The sequence below is a fragment of the Entelurus aequoreus genome, linkage group LG22 (assembly GCF_033978785.1).
Source record: "Entelurus aequoreus isolate RoL-2023_Sb linkage group LG22, RoL_Eaeq_v1.1, whole genome shotgun sequence".
Lineage (NCBI taxonomy): Eukaryota > Metazoa > Chordata > Actinopteri > Syngnathiformes > Syngnathidae > Entelurus > Entelurus aequoreus.
The window spans coordinates 42026608-42051607 of record NC_084752.1 but is presented as its reverse complement, the minus strand read 5'-3'; the positions used below and the strand labels follow the sequence as shown (position 1 = coordinate 42051607).

At 39.3% G+C, this 25000-nt stretch overlaps 1 protein-coding gene across 2 annotated transcripts in view; it reads right to left on the bottom strand.

Moving 5' to 3' along the window:
* Positions 1-25000, bottom strand: part of dclk2a (doublecortin-like kinase 2a) — a 112565-nt gene that overhangs the window by 51073 nt on the left and 36492 nt on the right. The window contains exon 3 of one of the 2 annotated variants that reach the window (XM_062033277.1): positions 919-1048. In XM_062033277.1, the coding sequence (XP_061889261.1) occupies positions 919-1048 (130 nt within the window). The remainder of the gene's footprint in view (positions 1-918; positions 1049-25000) is intronic. The other variant, XM_062033278.1, reaches the window with a different exon arrangement.

Here is a 25000-nt window from a genome sequence, read left to right as displayed (position 1 = left end):
CTAGTACCTGACTGCCCCCTAGCCAGGGATACGGTGAAGACCTCAACGGCGGAAGAAGGCTGCAGCAGAAAAGGGTCCCCAGCCGTCTTGGACTCCATGCCACTGGACCCTGACCCGATTCTGTCAAGGATCGTGTGGTGACTGTCTCCCCACGTTAAACTAAGTCACGCACAGGCATCCTCCATAAAGGGATACACCCCTACCAGGAGGATCGTCATACTCGTTCGAGTGACCGCCGATGATGACGATGATGAATAATGACATACTTAGTATCTCGGGTAACTAGTACTGTTTTGTGTTTTGTTTTTACTTTACGGAAAAAATAATATATATTGTATATTGCCATTCAGCAAATGGATATTTTGAAAAGTTAGATATTTTTATTTATTATAAGATATTATTTGGTTATTTTTTAATAAATATGTGTACAGATTAAATTTTTAAGAAAAAAACACGCTAGGTACTGTACATTAAAGAAAAGAAATGTAGGCATCCTGACTGAAAGCTCCTTTAGCATATTTCGGCAAATCACTGTTGGCTTCTGAAACAGACGTCTCCTGCTGTGAGCTCACCTGACAAAACTATGAAACAAACTACAACAGGATGTAAACACTTTGGAGTAAAAGCAACTCTGGTTCCTTCCCCGAAGGTCGCCTGATCTACTTCATAGCGGCCACACTTCCTGTTCCTGTGCCTCCAACCTTTCCTCAGCTATAAAGCGATATATTACGACAACATTTCACAGTTGACAAGAGTGCAAGTAAAACCTCCAGCAGAAACACAAAGAAGGGAAACACCCACACACACCCACACCCACACCACATGCTGTGTGCTCCACTATGTACAAGGACAAGGTGGGGACACATGGGCTAGCAAGAGACAACAAACACAGGCGGTAATTAGTCGTAGCAGGCCTACCAGTCATAAAGGCTGTGGAAGCCTTACCGCTGTGGTCCAACACAAAGTCATCGTGGGCGTAGCGATACTTCTCTGGGCCGCACGCGATGAACACGTCATCGTCGCCGAAGAAATCCTGCAGGCATGTGATCTGGAACGACACGAAACACGCTGTATTCAACAAATATTCATCCTAACTAGTGTTGTCCCGATACCAATATTTTGGTACCGGTACCAAAATGTATTTCGATACTTATCTAAATAAAGGGGACCACAAAAAATGTCATTATTGGCTTTTTATTTTAACAAAAAATCTTAGGGTACATTAAAGGCCTACTGAAAGCCACTACTAGCGACCACGCAGTCTGATAGTTTATATATCAATGATGAAATCTTAACATTGCAACACATGCCAATACGGCCGGGTTAACTTATAAAGTGACATTTAAAATTTCCCGGGAAATATCCGGCTGAAACGTCGCGGTATGATGACGTATGCGCGTGACGAAGTCAGTTTAACGGAAGTTATGGTACCCTGTAGAATCCTATACAAAAAGCTCTGTTTTCATTTCATAATTCCACAGTATTCTGGACATCTTTTGCAATTTGTTTAATGAACAATGAAGGCTGCAAAGAAGACAGTTGTAGGTGGGATCGGTGTATTAGCAGCGGACTACAGCAACACAGCCAGGAGGACTTTGTTGGAGAGCAGACGCGCTAGCCGCCGACCTCACCTTGACTTCCTACGTCTCCGGGCCGCCAAACGCATCGGGTGAAGTCCTTCGTCCTTCCGCCGATCGCTGGAACGCAGGTGAGCACGGGTGTTGATGAGCAGATGAGGGCTGGCTGGCGTAGGTGGAAAGCTAATGTTTTTAGCATAGCTCTGTGCGGTCCGGTTGCTAAGTTAGCTTCAATGGCGTCGTTAGCACAGCATTGTTAACCTTCGCCAGGCTGGAAAGCATTAACCGTGTATTTACATGTCCACGGTTTAATAGTATTGTTGATTTTCTATCTATCCTTCCAGTCAGGGGTTTATTTTTTTTTGTTTCTATATGCAGTTAAAGCACGATGCTATCACGTTAGCTCGTAGCTAAAGCATTTCGCCGATGTATTGTTGTGGAGATAAAAGGCACTGAATGTCCATTTCGCGTTCTCGACTCTCATTTTCAAGAGGATATAGTATCCCAGGTGGTTTAAAATACAAATCCGTGATCCACAATAGAAAAAGGAGAAAGTGTGGAATCCAATGAGCCAGCTTGTACCTAAGTTACGGTCAGAGCGAAAAAAAATATGTATTTCACTGCATTCTAGTCCGTCACTCTAACGTTCCTCGTCCACAAATCTTTCATCCTCGCTCAAATTAATGGGGTAATGGTCCGAATAGCTCTAGCTGCGTTGAAAACAATAGGAAAATATGAGGGAGTGAACAACTGACAACGTCACGCTGCTTCCGGTAGGGGCAAGGTTTTTTTTTATCAGAGACCAAAAGTTGCGAACTTTATCGACGTTGTTCTATACTAAATCCTTTCAGCAAAAATATGGCAATATCGCAAAATGATCAAGTATGACACATAGAATGGATCTGCTATTCCCGTTTAAATTTAAAAAATTCATTTCAGTAGGCCTTTAAACATATGTTTCTTGCTGCAATTTTGTCCTTAAATAAAATAGTTAACATACAAGACAACTTGTCTTTTAGTAGTAAGTAAACAAACAGAGACTCTTAATTTAGCTGCTGACGTATGCAGTAACATATTGTGTCATTTACACACCTATTATTTTGTCAAAATTCTGACGGACAAGCTGTAAAAATTAATTATTAATCTACTCGTTCATTTACTGTTAATATGTGCTTATTTTCTGTTTCAACATCTACACTTCTGTTAAAATGTAATAATCACTTATTCTTCTATTGTTTAATACTTTACATTAGTTTTGGATCATACCACAAATTTAGGTATGGATCCAATACAAAGTAGTTACAGGCTCATACATTGGTCATATTCAAAGAGTTTATAAACATAATATAAATAAAATAAAAAACAAAAAGATTTTGTGATGCTAAAAAATATCGATGTAATCATAGTATCGACTAGATACGCTCTTGTACTTGGTATCATTACAGTGGATGTCGGGAAGTAGATCCACCCATGGCGTTTGTTTACATTGTGACGCCGGTGAGCTAAAACATTGAAGACCCCGGCTGTGGAAAACTACATTTAAAATGCATTTAATACATTTGAGAGGAATATTATAGGATTTAGAGTATTAAAAAAAAATGCATTTTTAGGACTCTTTTACCGTCCGCTAAGGGTTTGGGAACATAGAGCTATTGTAGGGTAGCTATTAGGGGTGTGACAGTACCCAAAAATTTCGGTTTGGTACGTACCTCGGTTTGGAGGTCACGGTTCGGTTCATTTTCGGTACAGTAAGAAAACAACAAAATTTACATTTTTTGGTTATTTATTTACCAAATTTGTGAACAATGGCTTTATCCTTTTAACATTGGGAACACTATAATAATTCTGCCCACGTTAATCAACATTAAACTGCCTCAAGTTGTTGCTCAGATTAAATAAAATGACAAAACTTTTCTTCTACATATAAAAAGTGCAACATTAAACAGTTTCAAGTCAACTCATCATGCTTAATTTATTACAGCATTTGGGAAGCCTGTAGTTGATTTTTATTATGTAAATGTTATATTTGTATCAACATGTGATAGCAGGGACCCTGCCATTCAAAACTAGGCTGCTGCATTACTAATGATTCATGTAACTATAGCTGAAAAAATAGTACAATAGCAATAGGAGAGACTATTCATCCCTGAACACCATGTAGGCTTCATGATGCACTTACATTATTATATCAACTATCAGAGACAGAAACTCTTCATTTAACATAATGTCCTTTTTTGCTGCTTCAACACAGCTCAATCAACACAGAAAAAGGTCAAGTGAAATTACAGACAGACAGAGCTTTGCTGTCCGTAACGCACGCACACACCGCAAAATGAGCTAACGTTACGCTAAAAGCGAATTAGCCTTCACCTCAAGCCAGGACTGCGAGCGAGCTGAGCTGCCTTTTATATTTCTAGAAGGTCAACGGGCTCATAGTGATGTTACTAGTAGTTGACTGGGAGGTGTTTATTATCATTTGGGGAGAGTCCGCTGCCTGATGCTTACCTGCTAAACGCTAAGCACTGACTACATGCGCTCTGAATGCGCACTGCTGATTGGCTGTTGCCGCTCTGAATACGCACTGCTGATTGGCTGTTACCCTTCTGTTTGTAACCAATCAGATGGTTGTGTGGGTGGGACAATGCTGGGTGCTGTGTAGAGGACTGACAGAGACAGAAGGAAGCGGAGGCGGCTACTTAATATGTTCGTGTGGAAACTCGTTCGGTACACCTCCGAACTGAACCCCCCGTACCGAAACGGTTCAATACAAATACACGTACCGCTACACCCCCAGTAGCTATACAATGTAGCCTACGAAAATGAGTCATAATTGACAATCAATAACATTTAAGGGATTACTAAATTTCTTTGTAAAAAAAACTAAACAATACCATTGATTTTGAATGCAATTGAACACAAGAGGAGTCAGAGGTTAAGATCCATCATACTTTTCAACCGATCAATAACCCTATTCTACTGAAAGCAGTTGGGGTAATTAAGAGACTAATTTGGTAACTCCATTGTCACCTAAAGAGCCATTACATCCTCCTGAGGACCTGATGTGATTATGCTCTATTTCTTTTGTCAAGGTTACAGAGTTCGGAGGACAAAAAACAAAACAGATTTTAACAAGCATTTTTTTAATATGCATTCTAAGGTTTCGTTTTAATTTGTTTGTCTGAGCAAGAACTCTGTTTATTTTGAATGCAGTTTTGCTATAAATACAGCTAAGGCTCAGTATCCAGTGTTTCCCATAAACTGCCAAGATAACCTGTGGCGGTGGGGGCGTGGCTATGGGCGTGGTCACCATGACATCATCGAGTAATTTGCATAATTTACTACGATTTTCTCTAAAAAGGCTCAAAAATGTATACTTACTAATTAATAATAACAGCTTTGTTTTAAACGTCCGTCCATCCATCCATCCATCCATCCATTTTACAATATAATTACAACACTTTATGTACATATTTATATACAGATTTGAACAATAAGTTATTCACTGAAATATATTTATTAATTGTGGTTCTTACAAAAAATATATATCTTATAAAATATAAAAGCTAAAATGTCTCAAAGCTCTGCCCCTTTAATTAGTGCATACTAAATAATTTAACTTTAGCCTACTACTACAACCATATTATTTACCAGCAACATAAAGTGAAACAGAGGCAGAGGTGTCCTGCCACATTTAGTAACAAATAAACAGAAAACAGTAGTGGGGGTAGATAGAAACAAAGCTTCATCAAACATCTGATCCACTGAACAAAGAGCTCCAAAAATCTTGAACTTTAGACTGCCATCAGTTTTACTCCCTACACTTAACCATGTGTTTCCTACTGCCTGCAGACTTTGCACCCTTTGTTATATACACATGTTGTGTTTCTAATAGAAATACATTTAATAAAGTCAAATACAAATAAGGCAACAAGAGATATATCCTACACTTCTCTTTTGTAAAGTAAATCTGAACAGCCGATATGGGCATCTACATCAACTATATGATTTGCCTGAGAAGCTGGAGAGGACAAAAAAAAAAAAAAAAGTATTTTTTTTTTTTTTTAATTTGTAATTTATTCTATTTATTTATTTTTAAATTTGTGGCGGACGTAATTCTTTCGTGGCGGGCCGCCACAAATAAATGAATGTGTGGGAAACACTGGTATCCGTCCCCCTGCTGCTGGTTAGGAGTGGTGGCAGAGAAAGTGTTGCAAAAAGACATGTGTGGTACATGTTGGCATCCTTGTTATGTTAATGATAGGAATTCACTGTACAGGAAGGCAGTTGGAGGGGAGAGGAGGGAGAGTGTGGGTGTGAGGTGTCCTGAAAAGGAAATTCTTCTTTGTGGGAGAGTGTAGGCAGAAGATTAAAACAGTGAATGTGGGCTACACAAATAATCTGCTATCGATAACATATCCACCATCAATCGCCTTAAGTATGCAGGAGGGTGACCTTTAACATCTGCTTGCAAGGCATTGTGAGTGTGCATGCATATATCCAAACAATCGCATGTTTGTCATTCCTGCCGTGATTTGCACATGCTGGAATTTGCCAGCTGAGCGCCATACCACCGCGACAAATGGCCAAAATCACCCTGGCAACCAACTGCAAGGGATTGTCCCATATCTTGGTGAGGGCTGACTTTAGGACGTCTTTTTAGGCCCTTCAGGGCTGCTGAGGTGAGCGCTGACGCTATCTACTGTGAACAAGGACATTGCCAACAGTTGCTGACTCGCACTTCGGCGGCGTTTGCATGAACATTCATGTTGTCGTACGATGTTACTGTCAGAAGTCATCTCATGATTCTTGCCTCGTCTGTTGTATAAAGCAGTGTTTGTCAACCTTTTTGGAGCCGAGGCACATTTTTTTCGTTGAAAAAATCCTGAGGCACACCACCAGCATAAATCATTAAAAAATGAAACTCAGCAGCCGATATTGACAGTGAAAAGTCGTTGTCGCAAGTGTTGAATATGACTTTAAAGCAGGGGTCACCAACGCGGTGCCCGCGGGCACCAGGTCGCCCGTAAGGACCAGATGAGTCGCCCGCGGGCCTGTTCTAAAAAAAAAAATTAATAAATAAAAATTTTTTTTAAAAAACAAAAAAAAATATATATTTTTAAAAAAAAATTAAATCTACATAGAAAAACCACAAGATACACTTTCAATCAGTGCATCAACCCAAACAACCTCCCCCATGCACACTCATCCACACAAAAGGGGTTATTTTTTTCTGCTACCAATATTCTGGTTCCCACAACATAGACAACACATCTGCAAGGGACACAGTCCCTGAAGCACACATGATTGTATAGGCTGCTGGTCCACTAACATTTTCATTAATTACTATTTTTTATGTAATTATTTTTATATTGTTTTACTTTCTTTTTTATCCAAGAAAATGTTTTTTATTTATTTATCTTATTTTTTTTATTTTTTTTTAAAAAGGGCCTTATCTTCAACAGACCAGGTTGTCAATGAAATTAGATTTTTTTAAAGGGTTTTTTAAACCAGGCCCAGTCCAGATAATGTCCAAGTCGGACTCAGCAACACACACCTTCATTCATGTACACAGAAACAAATTAGGGAACACAACAGATTGCATATAATTTATAAACAAAACACTTTGCATTCCATTCGAAAGGACGTTCCCTTTAGATTTCCGATCCTTAACATTTTACATTTATCATAATTAAGCTTAAGGCCAGATTGCTGTGAAAATATGTCCAAAAGATTAAGAAGGTTCCGCAAACAATGAGGAAAAATCTTATCTTTGTGAATCAGCCTTTTCTGACATGAACTTCATCAAGAACAAACTCAGAACACGCCTCACTGATGCACATCTGCAAGACTCACTCAGAGTTGCAGTGTCAAGTTACACACCAGAGTACAACACACTAGTTAACAGCATGCAATGCCAGGCTTCCCACTAACTGACAAAGAAACAGATAACAGATTTGGTGTCCAGTTCAAAGTGTGACATGATTTAAAAATTTGAGAGTTTACTTTTGTATTTTACATGAGTTATTATTTGTACAAACATGGTGCAAAGTAATTCATGATTTGTTAAAAAATGTTAGTGGCTAGCTAGTTAAAATGGGATATTGTGATTTCACAAGACTGTCTTAGAAGTGATCATTTGAAAATGTTCAATTTGAAAAATGTGCACTTAGAGAAAATATAAAAATAAAGTGTTGCATATTGATATTTATCTGTTTCTATATATATTTATTGTGAGAAATCATTAAGATGATCAGTGTTTCCACAAAGATAAATATCATTAATTATTAATAATAACAGAGTTAAAGGTAAATTGAGCAAATTGGCTACTTCTGGCAATTTATTTAAGTGTGTATCTAACTGGTAGCCCTTCGCATTAATCACTACCCAAGAAGTAGCCCTTGGTTTCAAAAAGGTTGGTGACCCCTGCTTTAAAGCATAACCAAGCATGCATCACTATAGCTCTTGTCTCAAAGTAGGTGTACTGTCACCACCTGTCACATCACACTGTGACTTATTTTAAAGTTTTTGGTGTTTTCCTGTGCGTAGTGTTTTAGTTATTGTCTTGCGCTCCTATTTTGGTGGCTTTTCCCGTTTTATTGGTGTTTTCCTGTAGCAGTTTCATGTCTTCCTTGAACGTGATTCTCTGCATCTGCTTTGTTTTAGCAATCAAGAATATTTAAGTTGTTGCTATCTTTGTTTGTGGGGACAATGTTGATTGTCATGTCATGTTCGTATGTACTTTGTGGACGCTCCAAACGCTGTAAGTCTTTGCTGTCGTCCAGCATTCTGTTTTTGTTTACTTTGCAGCCAGTTCAGTTTTAGCTTCGTTTTGCGTAGCCATCCCTAAGCTTCAACGCCTTTTCTTAGCGGCACTTGCCTTTTGTTTATTTTTGGTTCAAGCATTAGATACCTCTTTACCTGCACACTGCCTCCCGCTGTCGTCTGCATGTTGTGATCACGACAAACCATGTTCCCGACATCTACAAAGCAATTAGCTACCTGCTGCCACCTACTGATATGGAAGAGTATTACACGGTTACTCTGCCGATCTCTAGACAGCACAGACATTTAACAACGGCACGATTGCGGATTATAATTAACGGTTTGCAAAAAATATTTTCAACCCAACTAGGTGAGATTACATAATCTCACACGGCACACCAAACAATATCACACGGTACACTAGTGTTGAAAAACACTGATCTAGGGTCAGATTCTATGTAAAATCTATTGGAAAATTGACTTGGGTGGCGCAGAAAGGAAACTCTGGAAAAAAGTTAGCTACCTCAGCTATCGTGTGCTAAATTAATGAACCTACGTCCTTAGATTTAGGACAATGATGTAGAAAAGTGGTACAGTACATACAGTATATCAAGTCATGACTACTTAGGAAGCCATAGTTCTGTCAAATCGTATCCATTCCCTGGGGATTACACCGAGCACGCACCCAAACACAAGAATCAAGGACATGGTGATCGATTACACCAGGGAGGCTAACTAATCGCTTAAAGGGAGCAAGTCTGAGGTCATTAGTGTTACAGTGACGGACGAGAGATGAGGCCATCACTGTGCATATTGGATGGGCCAGACAGTTGGAGTTGGGAACGGAGCAAAAGGAGGCCATCTTTGTCACAGAGGATTAACCGTCACACGACCGGGAAGGTGAGATAACGCTTCACCACGTCCCTCTAAAGCGCCGCATGACCTCGATGGCAGGTCGTGAAGGGAGTGGGGAGGGGGGGGGGGTCACTTGTAATGTTTTCCATCAAGCAGTACAATTCGGTTCCATTCGCCACGCTACGGTTCGGATGGGTAAATCTTGATCAAGCTTGCGTTTGTGACAGCCACTTAAGCTACGCTAACATTTTCTGTAAACAACCCCACAATTAAGGCGGAAACTTCTCTTACTGACAAAATTCAAAATGTTGTCCTCTCCAGCTTCTCAGGCAAATCATATAGTTGATGTAGATGCCCATAGCGGCTGTTCAGATTTACTTTACAAAAGAGAAGTGTAGGATACTTCTCTTGTTGCCTTATTTGTATTTGACTTTATTAAATGCATTTATATTAGAAACACAACATGTGTATATAACAAAGGGTGCAAAGTCTGCAGGCAGTAGGAAACACCTGGTTAAGTGTAGGGAGTAAAACTGATGGCAGTCTAAAGTTCAAGATTTTTGGAGCTCTTTGTTCAGTGGATCAGATGTTTGATGAAGCTCTGTGTCTATCTACCACCACTACTGTTTTCTGTTTATTTGTTACTGACTGTGGCAGGACACCTCTGCCTCTGTTTCACTTTATGTTGCTGGTAAATAATATGGTTGTAGTAGTAGGCTAAAGTTAAATTATTTAGTATGCACTAATTAAAGGGGCAGAGCTTTGAGACATTTTAGCTTTTATATTTTATAAGATATATTTTTTGTAAGAACAACAATTAATAAATATATTTCAGTGAATAACTTATTGTTCAAATCTGTATATAAATATGTACATAAAGTGTTGTAATTATATTGTAAAATGGATGGATGGATGGATGGACGTTTAAAACAAAACTGTTATTAATTAGTAAGTATGCATTTTTTGAGCCTTTTTAGAGAAAATCTAATCATTGTAGTACATTATGCAAATTACGCGATGATGTCAGGGTGACCACGCCCATAGCCACGCCCCCACCGCCACAGGTATCTTGGCAGTTTATGGGAAACACTGACACTACCGGTCTATCACAAAAATATTAGAATATTCAATAAGTCAATTAACCGAAGACAAATTAAAATGAACGTCGGTAAGTTTTGGGGACTACTGATTTATGTTTTTTGTAAAAATAGCATGCAAAATTTATTTTCTTTAAAACTGTGAGAAGTCCCACACGATCGATGCCATTTTACTTTACATTGAGCTCGGGGGTGCTTGACTTGCTCACCCTAACCAACCTTTTTTTTGTTTGTTTGTTTGTTTTTTTAAATCAAAGCTATTCTTTAATATTATCTGATTTATCAATTTATATTTTCTTCCTCTGCAATCAAAACCGAATTGCACTGCTGGGGTCGATACGATCAATAAAAAGGATATCGAAAAGTGGGACAGGACAGGACCCAAAAAATGCGTAATAAACTGAACTGTTTTGTGCCAACAAAGCCTAAATGTAGAATTTATGAATGGTTCCAAAAAACATTAGCATGAAAAATATGTCAACATGACGTCAGGCACTAGCAGGGAAGGAATGTCATCCACGTTTACTGTTGCGTCCACCAGCCACGTCCTTTTGGGCCTTGTCTCGTCCAATCACCATAGCGAGTGTTGAGGGGGAACTGAAGTTTGTCCTCGAAAGTGTCATCCACCCCCCAACAGTAGAAATAATGGCTCAGCAACACGGTGCCAACTAAGGCTGAAAAGAACGTTTGAAAGGCAGCAGTTGACATCACACAATAGAACACAATAGAGCTCCATTGTTGGACCCCCAGACACCCTTCTCCACTGACTGCCACGCCCCCAAAACAACTCCACCTCTTTGTGTGTCTGCTTTGTTTTTATCAAGAGTTTTGCTGTACAAACAAACTTTTGGTCCAAGAGTTGAAAGAAAGTGAATTGAACAAATTCCAGGTGGATGGTGTTGGATGGTCACCCATGACAACGGGCGGCCATGCACACATTTTTCGGCTGTTGACCTAAATGTTGGTAATCCAGACTTGGCCCTGAAAAATATCAGAAGGAGGGAGGCGTTGTGCGGCCCTTGCTAATCCGCCTGCCAGTCTTTGATTGATTGATTGATTGAGACTTTTATTAGTAGGTTGCACAGTGAAGTACATATTCCGTACAATTGACCACTAAATGGTAACACCCGAATAAGTTTTTCAACTTGTTCCACTTAAATTGATTCATGATACAGATATATACTATCATATATACTATCATCATAATACAGTCATCACACAAGATAATCACATTGAATTATTTACATTATTTACAATCAGGGGTGTGGAAGGGGGGGGTGTAGGATATGGACATCAAGTAGTGGACATAGAGAGAGAGAGCGAGAGAGAGAGAGAGAGAGAGAGAGAGAGAGAGAGAGAGAGAGAGAGAGAGAGAGAGAGAGAGAGAGAGAGAGAGAGAGAGAGAGAGAGAGAGAGAGAGAGAGAGAGAGAGATCAGAAGGCATAAGAAAAAGTATCTGCATTTGATTGTTTACATTTGATTATTAGCAATCCGGGGAGGGTGTTAGTTTAGGGTTGTAGCTGCCTGGAGTTGAACTTTTATTGCGGTTTTGAAGGAGGATAGAGATGCCCTTTCTTTTATACCAAATGGGAGCGCATTCCACATTGATGTGGCATAGAAAGAGAATGAGTTAAGACCTTTGTTAGTTCGGAATCTGGGTCTAACGTGGTTAGTGGAGCTCCCCCTGGTGTTGTGGTTATGGCGGTCATTTACGTTAAGGAAGTAGTTTGACATGTACTTCGGTATCAGGGAGGTGTAGTGGATTTTATAGACTAGGCTCAGTGCAAGTTGTTTAACTCTGTCCTCCACCTTGAGCCAGCCCACTTTGGAGAAGTGGGTAGGAGTGAGGTGGGATCTGGGGTGGAGGTCTAGAAGTAACCTGACTAGCTTGTTCTGAGATGTTTGGAGTTTAGATTTGAGGGTTTTGGAGGTGCTGGGGTACCAGGAGGTGCATGCGTAATGGAAAAAGGGTTGAACGAGAGTTCCCGCCAGAATCCTCAAGGTGCTTTTGTTGACCAGAGAGGAGATTCTGTAGAGAAATCTCGTTCGTTGGTTAACCTTTTTGATTACCTTGGTTGCCATTTTACCACAGGAAAGGTTAGCCTCTAGAATGGAACCTAGGTAGGTGACCTCATCTTTCCTGGTGATAACAATGTCACCCACTTTTATGGTGAAGTCATTGACTTTCTTAAGGTTGATGTGGGACCCAAACAGGATGGATTCTGTTTTACCCAAGTGTATGGATAGTCCTCAAGTGTGAAGATACTTTAATATGATAAAGAATTCAAACCTCCATGGTATACTGTATGTATAAAGCGGGGGTCAGCAACCCGCGGCTCTTTAGCGCCGTCCTAGTGGCTCCATGAAACATTTTTTCAAAAGAATCAGAAATGGAAAAAAATGGGGGGAAAATATTTTTTTTAGTTTTAGTATGTCTTTTTATTGAGAACAAACATGACACAAACCTTCCCAATAGTTAGAAAGTCCACTATTTAACGTTTGTATGTATGCTACATCGTTTTGTTCTACTAATTTTGGCGGTTCTTGAACTCACCAAAGTGTGGACTGTGACGCAATAGTGTGTTTACATGTAAAATCTTCCACTCCTTCTTTGTCTTGTTTTGTCCACCAAAAGTTTTATGCTGCGCGTGAATGCACAAAGGTGCGCTTTGTTGATGTTATTGACCTGTTGGAATGCTAATCAGGCATATTTGGTCAGTGCATGGCTGCAAACTACTCAATGCTATTTAGGCTAGCTGTATGTACGTATTGCATCATTATGCCTCATTTGTAGCTATATTTGAGCTCATTTAATTTCCTTTACTTACATCCTCTTTGTATATAATTTAGATTTGCATGTCTCATGACACATTATCTGTATGTAATAGTGGCTGCATTTCTCATAGTTGTTTGTGTGCCATGTTGTTCCAGACCACAGCAAACGTTCCCCAGCTTGCAAAGATTGTAATAAATATATTAGAAGACGACACCCTGCAGTTTCCTTTACCTTAGACACACACATCTATACCTTTGGCCATTAAAAGCCAGCAATTACCAGGAGTTAGCTCACCCTCTAAGTAGCCTCGGATTTGCTAATGGTTTCTAATGTATTAAAAATGTGTAGAATAAATATTAAATTTCAACATTTCTGTCAATTTTGCTTCAGCCTGCGACACATAGTCATTTTGATAGTAGGCTAATAGTGTTTTTCAACCTTTTTTGAGCCAAGGCACATTTTTTTCATAAAAAAAATACGGCGGCACACCACTAGCAGAAAAAGTTAAAAAAATGAAACTCCACCAGGTTGTCTTGCCTTATTTTGAGTTTGTTGTTGTTTCCTGTGTGTAGTGCTTTACTTCCTGTCTTGCGCTGTTATTTTGGTGACTTTTCCTGTTTGGTTCTCCTGTAGCAGCTTCACGCCTTCCTTTTGAGTGCTATTGCCCGCACCTGCTTTGTTTTGGCAATCAAGACTATTTAAGTTGTGCGTACGCTATCCTTCTTTGTGGGGACATTGTTGATTGTCATGTCATGTACGGCATGTGCTTTGTGGACGCCGTCTTTGCTCCACACGCTGTAAGTTTTTGCTGTCGTCCAGCATTCTGTTTTTGTCGACTTTGTAGCTAGTTCAGTTTTACTTTTGTTTTACATAGCCATCCCTAAGCTTCGGTGCCTTTTCCTATTTTTGGTCTAAGCTTTACATATCTTTTTACCTGCACGCTGTCTCCGGCTGTGCTCTGCGTATTGGGATCACGACAAACCATCCTTGACACGTTCCCACTTCTACAAAGCAATGAACTACCTGCTGCCACCTACTGGTATGGAGTATTACAAGATTACCCTGCCAAGCTCTACACAGCACAGGCAGTAGACAACGGCACATTATTATGATTATTGATTTGCAAAAAATATTTTTCGGACCAATTAGGTGAAGTTGCATAATTTCCCACGGCACACCAGACAATATCCCGCGGCACAGTGGTTGAAAATCACTGGGCTAATATATCTAATATAGACACTTACATCATGTGTTGCCTTCATTATAAGACTTGTATACGGCTTTTCATTTTTTGAGGCTCCAGACAGATTCGTTTTTTGTATTTTTGGTCCTATATGGCTCTTTCAACGTTTTGGGTTGGCGACCCCTGTATAGTGGTAGATCACTGGTAACACGAGTGCTAGTTTCGGGTATTGGGGCCAGAAGGGCGGCGGCATTACTAAAAGTGTGTCACGTGACATAACGCCAGGGTCTATCAATGTCACGCTAACGGGAGGCTGCCATCCCTGAGTTTGATCTACAAAGCGGCCGAGGGCGGTTCTCCAATTCTCAGAACAGAGACTGGCGCGTGATCTCGGGATACATCAAAATGGTGACGACTTCCGTGCAGCGGGCGTGGGATCGATTCCCACTCTGCGCCTCATATGCGACCGCATTGTGATTGACTGGCAACTGATACCATGCATAGTACACTGGCACAGGCTGCAGTCAAGGCCAACACCCTTAACAGCATCATTAGTATAGAAAATGGATGTATGGTATATAACTGGGCGATATATCGATTTTATCAATATATTTTTTGTTGCGGACGATTTAATAATAATAAAATAAAAAGTTTCGTCTCCTCTTGCTTTGGAATACTTTTTGTCTCTTAGCAGCTTCCGTAGCTTGCAGCCAGTTCAGTTATAGTTTCGTTCTGTCTAAGCTTCAATGCCTTTTCTTAGGGGCACTCACCTTTTGTTTATTTTTGGTTTAAAGGCCTACTGAAATGAGATTTTCTTATTTAAACGGGGATAGCAGATCCATTCTATGTGTCATACTTGATCATTTTGCGATATTGCCGTATTTTTGCTGAAAGGATTTAGTAGAGAACATCGACGATAAAGTTTGCAACTTTTGGTCGCTGATAAAAAAGCCTTGCCTGTACCGGAAGTAGCGTGACGTCACAGGTTGTGGAGCTCCTCACATCTGCACATTGTTTACAATCATGGACGCCAGCAGCGAGAGCGATTCGGACCGAGAAAGCGACGATTTCCCCATTAATTTGAGCATGGATGAAAGATTCGTGCATGAGGAAAGTGAGAGTGAAGGATTAGAGGGCAGTGGAAGCGATTCAGATAGGGAAGATGCTGTGAGAGGCGGGTGGGACCTGATATTCAGCTGGGAATGACTAAAACAGTAAATAAACACAAGACATATATATACTCTATTAGCCACAACACAACCAGGCTTAATTTAATATGCCACAATTTAATACCGCATAGCAAACACCTCCCCCCTCCCGTCCAAATAACCCGCCAATACAACTCAAACACCCGCACAACACACTCAATCCCACAGCCCAAAGTACCGTTCACCTCCGCAAAGTTCATACAGCACATATATTTCCCCAAAGTTACGTACGTGACATGCACATAGCGGCACGCACGTACATGCAAGCGATCAAATGTTTGGAAGCCGCAGCTGCGTACTCACGGTAGCGCATATCCAACTCAAAGTCCTCCTGGTAAGAGTCTATGTTGTCCCAGTTCTCCACAGGCCAATGGTAAAGCTTGACTGTCATCGTTCGGGAATGTAAACAATGAAACACCGGCTACGACGTAGCCGCTACGTGTTTGTGTTGCTGCAGCCGGCCGCTAATACACCGCTTCCCACCTACAGCTTTCTTCTTTGCTGTCTTCATTGTTCATTAAACAAATTGCAAAAGATTCACCAACACAGATGTCCAGAATACTGTGGAATTTTGCGATGAAAACAGACGACTTAATAGCTGGCCACAATGGTGTCCCAAAATGTCCGTTACAATCCGTGACGTCACGCGCAAACGTCATCTTACCGAGACGTTTTCAGCAGGATATTTCGCGGGAAATTTAAAATTGCACTTTATAAGTTAACCCGGCCGTATTGGCATGTGTTGCAATGTTAAGATTTCATCATTGATATATAAACTATCAGACTGCGTGGTCGGTGGTAGTGGCTTTCAGTAGGCCTTTAAGCAGAAGATACCTTTTTACCTGCACGCTGCCTCCCGCTGTTTCTGACTTCTACAAAGCAATTCGCTACCTGCTGCCACCTACTGATATGGAAGAGTATTACACGGTTACTCTGCCGCGCTCTAGACAGCACCGACACTCAACAACAACACATCATTTGCAGACTATAATTACTGGTTTGCAAAAAATATTTTCAACCCAAATAGGTGAAATTAGATACCGTAATTTCCGGACTATAAGCCGCACCAGCTAAATTTAGGGGAAAATACAGATTGCTCCATATATAAGCCACACCCGACTATAAGCCGCAGGGTTTTGATGTGTAATTAGCGTAGTATATAGGGGTTCCTGCTACCACGGAGGGGATTGTCGGGACAGAGATGACTGTTTGGGAACGCAAAGCGTCCCATTTATTAACAATAAATCTTTCAATCATTCAATCAAACTTTCACATCTTTGACATGGCGAACAGCATTCGTGCAGAGTACAAATAATACAACGGTGCAAAGTCATACAAAGTGCTCGCCTGTACGTTATCAAAATAACCAGCCTACCGGTATATGAAAAGTCAGTCTTTAATCATTGTGTCATCGTCTTCCTCCTGCGTACTAAAACCACCGAAATCCTCTTCATCTGTGTCGGAGAAGAACAGGCCGTAAATAAGCCGCACCCTTGTATAAGCCGCAGGGACCAGAACGAGGGGAAAAAGTAGCGGCTTATAGTCCGGAAATTACGGTAATCTCCCACGGCACACCAGACTGTATCTCGCAGCACAGTGGTTGAAAAACACTGCTTTAGAATATTCATTCAAGTAAGTATGTTGCATAATAGAAAACAGCCTTTCCTACATGGACCACCATTATTACTTTGTGCTCGTCAGAGGTGATACTATCAACAACATTCTAATTATCCCTGCTCCCACTCATTTCCCGTCACATTTTCCGTGTCTTTCGAAAAAGAGAGTGAACCCCCTGGGTCATCGAAGGCCGCGAAAACCAAATTGATCTCTTAAAATTATCACCAAAAAAAAAGGACACTAAAGTCACTTTGTAACTCACGGCAAAAGAAAATCAACGATTTAGTCAATTATGCGAGTCACAGTACAATCAAGAGTCAGTCTAAAGAGGAGCTCTAAGACAAGACAGAGCAGCACTTTGTCCACAAGAACACACACACACACACACACACACACACACACACACACACACACACACACACACACACACACACACACACACACACACACACACACACACACACACACACACACACACACACACACACACACACACACCTGACAGCTGAGCTTCAGCGCTGCCTTCCAACTTATTGGTCTAATTATTCGATGGTGGCATGGGGCTCCAGTGTGGGGAGGGGGAGCAAGTGGGCACGTGTGACACCGTGTGTGTGTGTGTGTGTGTGTGTGTGTGTGTGTGTGTGTGTGTGTGTGTTAGTGGGAGGGGCCATGCTATCTGGCAGGAACCTGTGATTTGATTTTTTGTGAGAGAAGCAGATGGCAGGCTGCAGCTGGGGAAGACTGTGGGTGGGGGGGGTGTTGGAGTCTTCAGTGTTTATTATGAGTGACTCAAGTGACCAAGCGAAGAGCCTTCTAGAAAATAAAAGCAGTCTTTGGACTCTTTGGGACCATCTTTATGGGAGGTATGGCAAACAGTGTATACTCGTTAAACTAAGTTGTTATTGCCCCACATAGTGGCCACTGGTGTTTAATTAATTATTAGGGCGCAGGTGTTTATTGGAGAACTTTATTTCGGCAGAAGTATTTTTTAATGATATTAAAGAATGTTGTGCATTTACCTATTTTTTCCACAAACATAATTATACAAAGTACAGTATAAGTACATCTACTCTTTATTTTAGGACTACTCTTTATTTTATGCTGCCCTTATTTTGCTGCAGCTGTCACATATACTGTAATATTGTACATGGTATTTGTTATGCATTGTATATATAATATAATAATATAATATATCAATATATATAATATGCAAATATTACATATATGTTATATTGCTACTATGGTACATTTTTAGTCTACTTTATACGAGAAATGTCCGATAATATCGGTCTACCGATATTATCGGCCGATAAATGCATTAAAATGTAATATCGGAAATTATCGGTATCGTTTTTTTTATTATCAGTATTGTTTTTTTTAATGTATTTTTTATTTTTTTATTTTATTAAATCCACATAAAAAACACAAGATACACTTACAATTAGTGCACCAACCCAAAAAACCTCCCTCCCCCATTTACACTCATTCACACAAAAGGGTTGTTTCTTTCTGTTATTAATATTCTAGTTCCTACATTATATATCAATAAATATCAATACAGTCTGCAAGGGATACAGTCCGTAAGCACGTGCTGCTGGTCCACTAATAGTACTAACCTTTAACAGTTAATTTTACTAATTTTCATTCATTACTAGTTTCTATGTAACTGTTTTTATATTGTTTTACTTTCTTTTTTATTCAAGAAAATGTTTTTAATTTATTTATCTTATTTTATTTGATTCATTTTTTTAAAAAGTACCTTATCTTCACCATACCTGGTTGTCTAAATTAGGCATAATAATGTGTTAATTCCACGACTGTATATATCGGTTGATATCGGTATCGGTTGATATCGGTATCGGTAATTAAAGAGTTGGACAATATCGGCATACCGGATATCGGCAAAAAGCCATTATTGGACATCCCTACTTTATACCTTTTGTTTTTGCCTCTTTTTGTGCACTTGTGTGCGTGATCCTTTCCATCCTTATCCTTTCAGTCCTTTGTAACTGACCTACTGTGTGGAACAATTTCTCTTGTGGATCATTAAAGTTTGTCTAAGTCTATATACTATAGCAGCACTACTCGTTTTGTGGTCATGACACACTTGATTCGTAAAAACGAGACTCGCTCGAGAATTAGTACAGTGCACATGTAGACGCATAAAGTTCTCCCTCGTCAACTTCCCGCCCTTTATCATGTCTCTCAAGCACAAGGCGGACTCCCTCCAAAACAACAAAACCACCAGAAATTTCTCAGAAAGTTGAGAAACACCAATTTTGGCATTTATTCATCAAAATGATGGCAGTTTTTCAGACATGGCATCTACACTGCAAAATATTATGGTTTAAAATGTTTTTTTCTTGTGTTGGACGAACAAGATTACCTTATTAAATAATGCACTTTAAAATGAGCAAAATAATTTGCCAACAGAACGCATGAAACAAGTAAAATTACGTAATGGCAAATTTTATTGTTTGTTGCCAAATTATTTGACTTATATTATATTATTATTGTATTATTATATTATATTATTATATATTATATTATTATATATTATAAAATTTATAATAATATATTATATATTATTACATATTGTATTATTATATTATTATTATATTATAGCCACAACGAGGATGTCGTTGTGGCTTGTGCAGCCCTTTGAGACACTTGTGATTTAGGGCTATATAAATAAACATTGATTGATTGATTGATTAGATATTCTAGTAAGCAGTACCTCGGAATACAAGTTAAATTGGTTCTGTGGATTAGATTAGATTGAAAAACTCAAATTGCGAAATAACGTCGGCCATTGAAATGGATTGAAATCCATTTAAAAGATGCGAGAAACTAGAGATGTCCGATAATATCGGACCGCCGATATTAAATCGGCCGATAAATGCTTTATAATGTAATATCGGAAATTTTGGTATCGGTTTGAAAAAGTAAAATGTATGACTTTTTAAAACGCCGCTGTACGGAGTGGTACACGGACGTAGGGAGAAGTACAGAGCAGATGCGTCTCCCAGTCATACTTGCCAACCCTCCCCATTTTCCCGGGAGACTCCCGAATATCAGTGCCCCTCCCGAAAATCTCCCCGGGCAACCATTCTCCCGAATTTCTCCCGATTTCCACCCAGACAACAATATTGGGGGCGTGCCTTAAAGGCACTGCCTTTGCGTGTCGGCCCAGTCACATAATATCTACGGCTTTTCACACACACAAGTGAATGCAAGGCATACTTGGTCAACAGCCATACAGGTCACACTGAGGGTGACCGTCTAAACAACTTCAACACTGTTACAAATATGCGCCACACTGTGAACCCACACCAAACAAGAATGACAAACACATTTCGGGAGAACATCCGCACCGTAACACAACATAAACACAACAGAACAAATACCCAGAACCCCTTGCAGCACTAACTCTTCCGGGACGCTACAATATACCCCTACCCACCCACCTCAACCCCGCCCACCTCAATCTCCTCAAAATTCCAAGCTGCTGTTTTGAGGCATGTTAAAAAAAAGAATGCACTTTGTGACTTCAATAATAAATATGGCAGTGCCATGTTGGCATTTTTTTTCCATAACTTGAGTTGATTTATTTTGGAAAACCGTGTTACATTGTTTAATGCATCCAGCGGGGCATCACAACAAAATTAGGCATAATAACGTGTTAATTCCACCACTGTATATATCGGTATCGCTTGATATCGGAATCGGTAATTAAAAGTTGGACAATATCGGAATATCGGATATCGGCAAAAAAGCCATTATCGGACATCTCATTTTAACATTTTAACATGTAACATGCCTTATAAAAAGAAAAACAAACTTTTAGATATGAAATTATAGTATAAATCAATACAATGGAATGTACTACAAACAACTACAGTAGATTTATAAAGTAATGTAATAATGTACGACATTTACCTTTGAGAGCGGACTTCTACGGTATCTCCTTCCAGCTGCTCCTCAGTCAAACACACCATCAGCAGCCTCTCCATATTTTCCATTTATAAATGTCCACCGTTTAGATATCATTTTATTGTCCTTGGCTGCTGTTATCAACTCATTCTGCTTCACTATGACGCAGACTAGCAGTGATACACTCCAACTGCGTCATCAAGTCATGTTTTTGATTATTTATTTATTTAATTCAATGAATTCTATTTACTTCCTCTTCTTAGCACTGTCCTTCAGTCACATTCTTTGTTCCGAGAAGGGGAGGCTCGTAACCCTAGTTTTTGTAAGCAATCTAAAGTTGAACAATTAGCCGAGAGACAGCTCGTATTCAAAAAACAAGTAAGCTAGGGTACTCGTACCTCGACGTTTTATGATCATTTAAAACCTTCACCTTAAATAATACTGTATGCGCTTCAAATATGCAAATTAATCTGCCAACAGAACACACGCTCTTGTTTTGTTTGCACTCCATTTCGCTTATATCTTAGTACAGTGTTTTTCAACCACAGTGCCGCGGCACACTAGAGATACAGTCTGGTGTGCCGTGGGAGATTATGTAATTTCACCTAATTGGGTTAAAAATATTTTTTGCAAACCAGTAATTTTAATTCGCAAATGTGCCCATGTTGAGTGTCGGTGCTGTCTAGAGCTCGGCAGAGTAACCCTGAAATACGCTTCCATATCAGTAGGTGGCAGCAGGTAACTACCGTAATTTCCGGACTATAGGCCGCACCTGACTATAAACTGCACCAGCTTATAGTCAGGTGCAGCTAGAATTCACCAACTCGAGTATTTCATATATATATATATATATATATATATATATATATATATATATATATATATATATATATATATATATATATATATATATATATATATATACATATATATATATATATATGTATGAAATACTTGACTTTCAGTGAATTCTAGCTATATATATATATATGTTTTATTTTATTTTATTTACATAGAAAAAAAATAAAAAATACTTGAATTTCAGTGTTCCAGTGGCTATCCATTAGATGGCAGTATTGTCCTGTTTAACTTCTCCGTTCATGATGAGTATATCATTTCGGCCGCCATGTCTGTAATTTCCTCGTTCTTCTGCTTCGTCTCCTTGTTGTGTGCGCAGTTGTGCACTCTATAAAAGCCCTAGATGTTATGACGTCTTTGGGCAGGCAAGCTGTTTATTTTGTGGGAAAGCGGACGTGAGAACAGGCTGTCCCCACTCAGTCTCAGGTCCGCATTGAGCTGGAGGGGGCGTGGCCTCCAGCTCCGGCTGAATACCGGGAGTTTGTCGGGAGAAAATCTCTGCCGGGAGGTTGTCGGGAGAGGCGCTGGATATCGGGATTCTCCCGCTAAAAACGGGAGGGTTGGCAAGTATGGCAAAGTAAACAAAAACAGAATGCTGGACGACAGCAAAGACTTACAGCGTGTGGAGCAGACGGCGTCCACAAAGTACGTCCGTACATGACAATCAACAATGTCCCCACAAAGAAGGATAGCATCCGCACAACTTCAATAATCTTGATTGCAAAGTAGATGCGGAGAATAGCGTTCAAGGAAGACATGAAACTGCTACAGGAAAATACCAACAAAACAGGAAAAACGACCAAAATAGGAGCGCAAGACAAGAAGTAAAACCCTACGCACAGGAAAACACCAAAAAATTCAAAATAAGTTACGACGTGATGTGACAGGTGGTGACAGTACACCTACTTTGAGACAAGAGCTATAGTGATGCATGCTTGGCTATGCTTTAAAGCAGGGGTCACCAACGCGGTGCCCGCGGGCACCAGGTAGCCCGTCAGGACCAGATGAGTAGCCCGCTGGCCTGTTCTAAAAATAGCTCAAATAGCAGCACTTACCAGTGAGCTGCCTCTATTTTTTTAATTTTATTTATTTACTAGCAAGCTGGTCTCGCTTTGCCCGACATTTTTAATTCTAAGAGAGACAAAACTCAAATAGAATTTGAAAATCCAAGAAAATATTTTAAAGACTTGGTCTTTACTTGTTTAAATAAATTCATTAATTGTTTTACTTTGCTTCTTATAACTTTCAGAAAGACAATTTTAGAGAAAAAATACAACCTTAAAAATGATTTTAGGATTTTTAAACACATATACCTTTTTACCTTTTAAATTCCTTCCTCTTCTTTCCTGACAATTTAAATCAATGTTCAAGTAAAAAAAAATTTTTTTATTGTAAAGAATAATAAATACATTTTAATTTAATTCTTCATTTTAGCTTCTGTTTTTTTGATGAAGAATATTTGTGAAATATTTCTTCAAACTTATTATGATTAAAATTCAAAAAAATTATTCTGGCAAATCTAGAAAATCTGTAGAATCAAATTTAAATCTTATTTCAAAGTCTTTTGAATTTCTTTTAAAAATTTTGTTCTGGAAAATATTGAAGAAATAATTATTTGTCTTTGTTACAAATATAGCTTGGTCCAATTTGTTATATATTCTAACAAAGTGCAGATAGAATTTTAACCTATTTAAAACATGTCATCAAAATTCTAAAATTAATCTTAATCATGAAAAATTACTAATGATGTTCCGTAAATTCTTTTTTTAATTTTTTCAAAAATATTCGAATTAGCTAGTTTTTCTCTTCTTTTTTTCGGTTTAATTTTGAATTTTAAAGAGTCGAAATTGAAGATAAACTATGTTTCAAAATTTAACTCATTTTTTTTGTGTTTTCTCCTCTTTTAAACCGTTCAATTAAGTGTAAATATCATTGATTATTAATAATAACAGAGTTAAAGGTAAATTGAGCAAATTGGCTATTTCTGGCAATTTATTTAAATGTGTATCAAACTGGTAGCCCTTCGCATTAATCACTACCCAAGAAGTAGCTCTTGCTTTCAAAAAGGTTGGTGACCCCTGCTTTAAAGTCATATCCAACAATTGCGACGACGACTTTTTATTGTCAATATCGGCTACTGAGTTTAATTTTTTATGTTTTCTGCTGGTGGTGTGCCTCAGAATTTGGTCAATGAAAAAAATGTGCCTTGGCTCAGAAAAGGTTGAAAAACACTGTCTTAGTTAGTTAGTTAGTTGTTAAACAATAAATATATTTTGTCCATTAAAAAACAATGGCTCTCAGGGCGTGGCCCGAGGTCCGTGAATGATGACAATGTAAAATTATGTCATCTTTTAATGCAGATGGGCCACATTAATCTTGTTTGATTGGGTGGGTCTCATGTGTTTAAGGACCTCACCTCATTCGTAACACCCGAGACGTTCATGACACGTCCCAGATGGATGGATTTCATCCAAGACAGCCTCACGCGAACTAACCAGCAGGAGGCGGCGGCCGGGCTGAACAATGTAGGCGGAAACCAAGGTTACAAACATGACAGGAGGCTCAAACGTGTATTCATTAGTGCCTTGTTGAGGTGAACTGTGGCGTGTAATTGTGTGCGCTGGACAAAATGAGCTGACCACAGCTGAAGACGATTAAGTGCAATCGTTTGCTAAAGAGATACAACTTTCATCCATCTGCTACAACAGAGCTCATTGTGCAATATTTCTTGTCGCTTACATTATATTGAAATGTCCTGACTACGCTTATGTCTCAGCACGCTACAATACCCTAAATCAGGGGTGCCTAAAAGCTGCATACCGAAAAACTAAAGGGTTAATACATGTGGTGCAATAAATACACTGTAACCCAGTGTTTTCCAACCTTTTTTGAGCCGAGGCACATTTTGTGCGTTTAAAAAAATGCGGAGGCACACCACCAGCAGACATCATTAAAAAACTAAACTCAGTTGACAGTACAAAGTCGTCGTCCCAATTGTTGGATATGACTTTAAAGCATAACCAAGCATGCGTCACTATAGCTCTTGTCTCAAAGTACCGTATTTTCCGCACCATAAGCCGCACCTAAAAACCATAATTTTTGTCAAAAGCAGACAGTGCGGCTAATAACCCGGT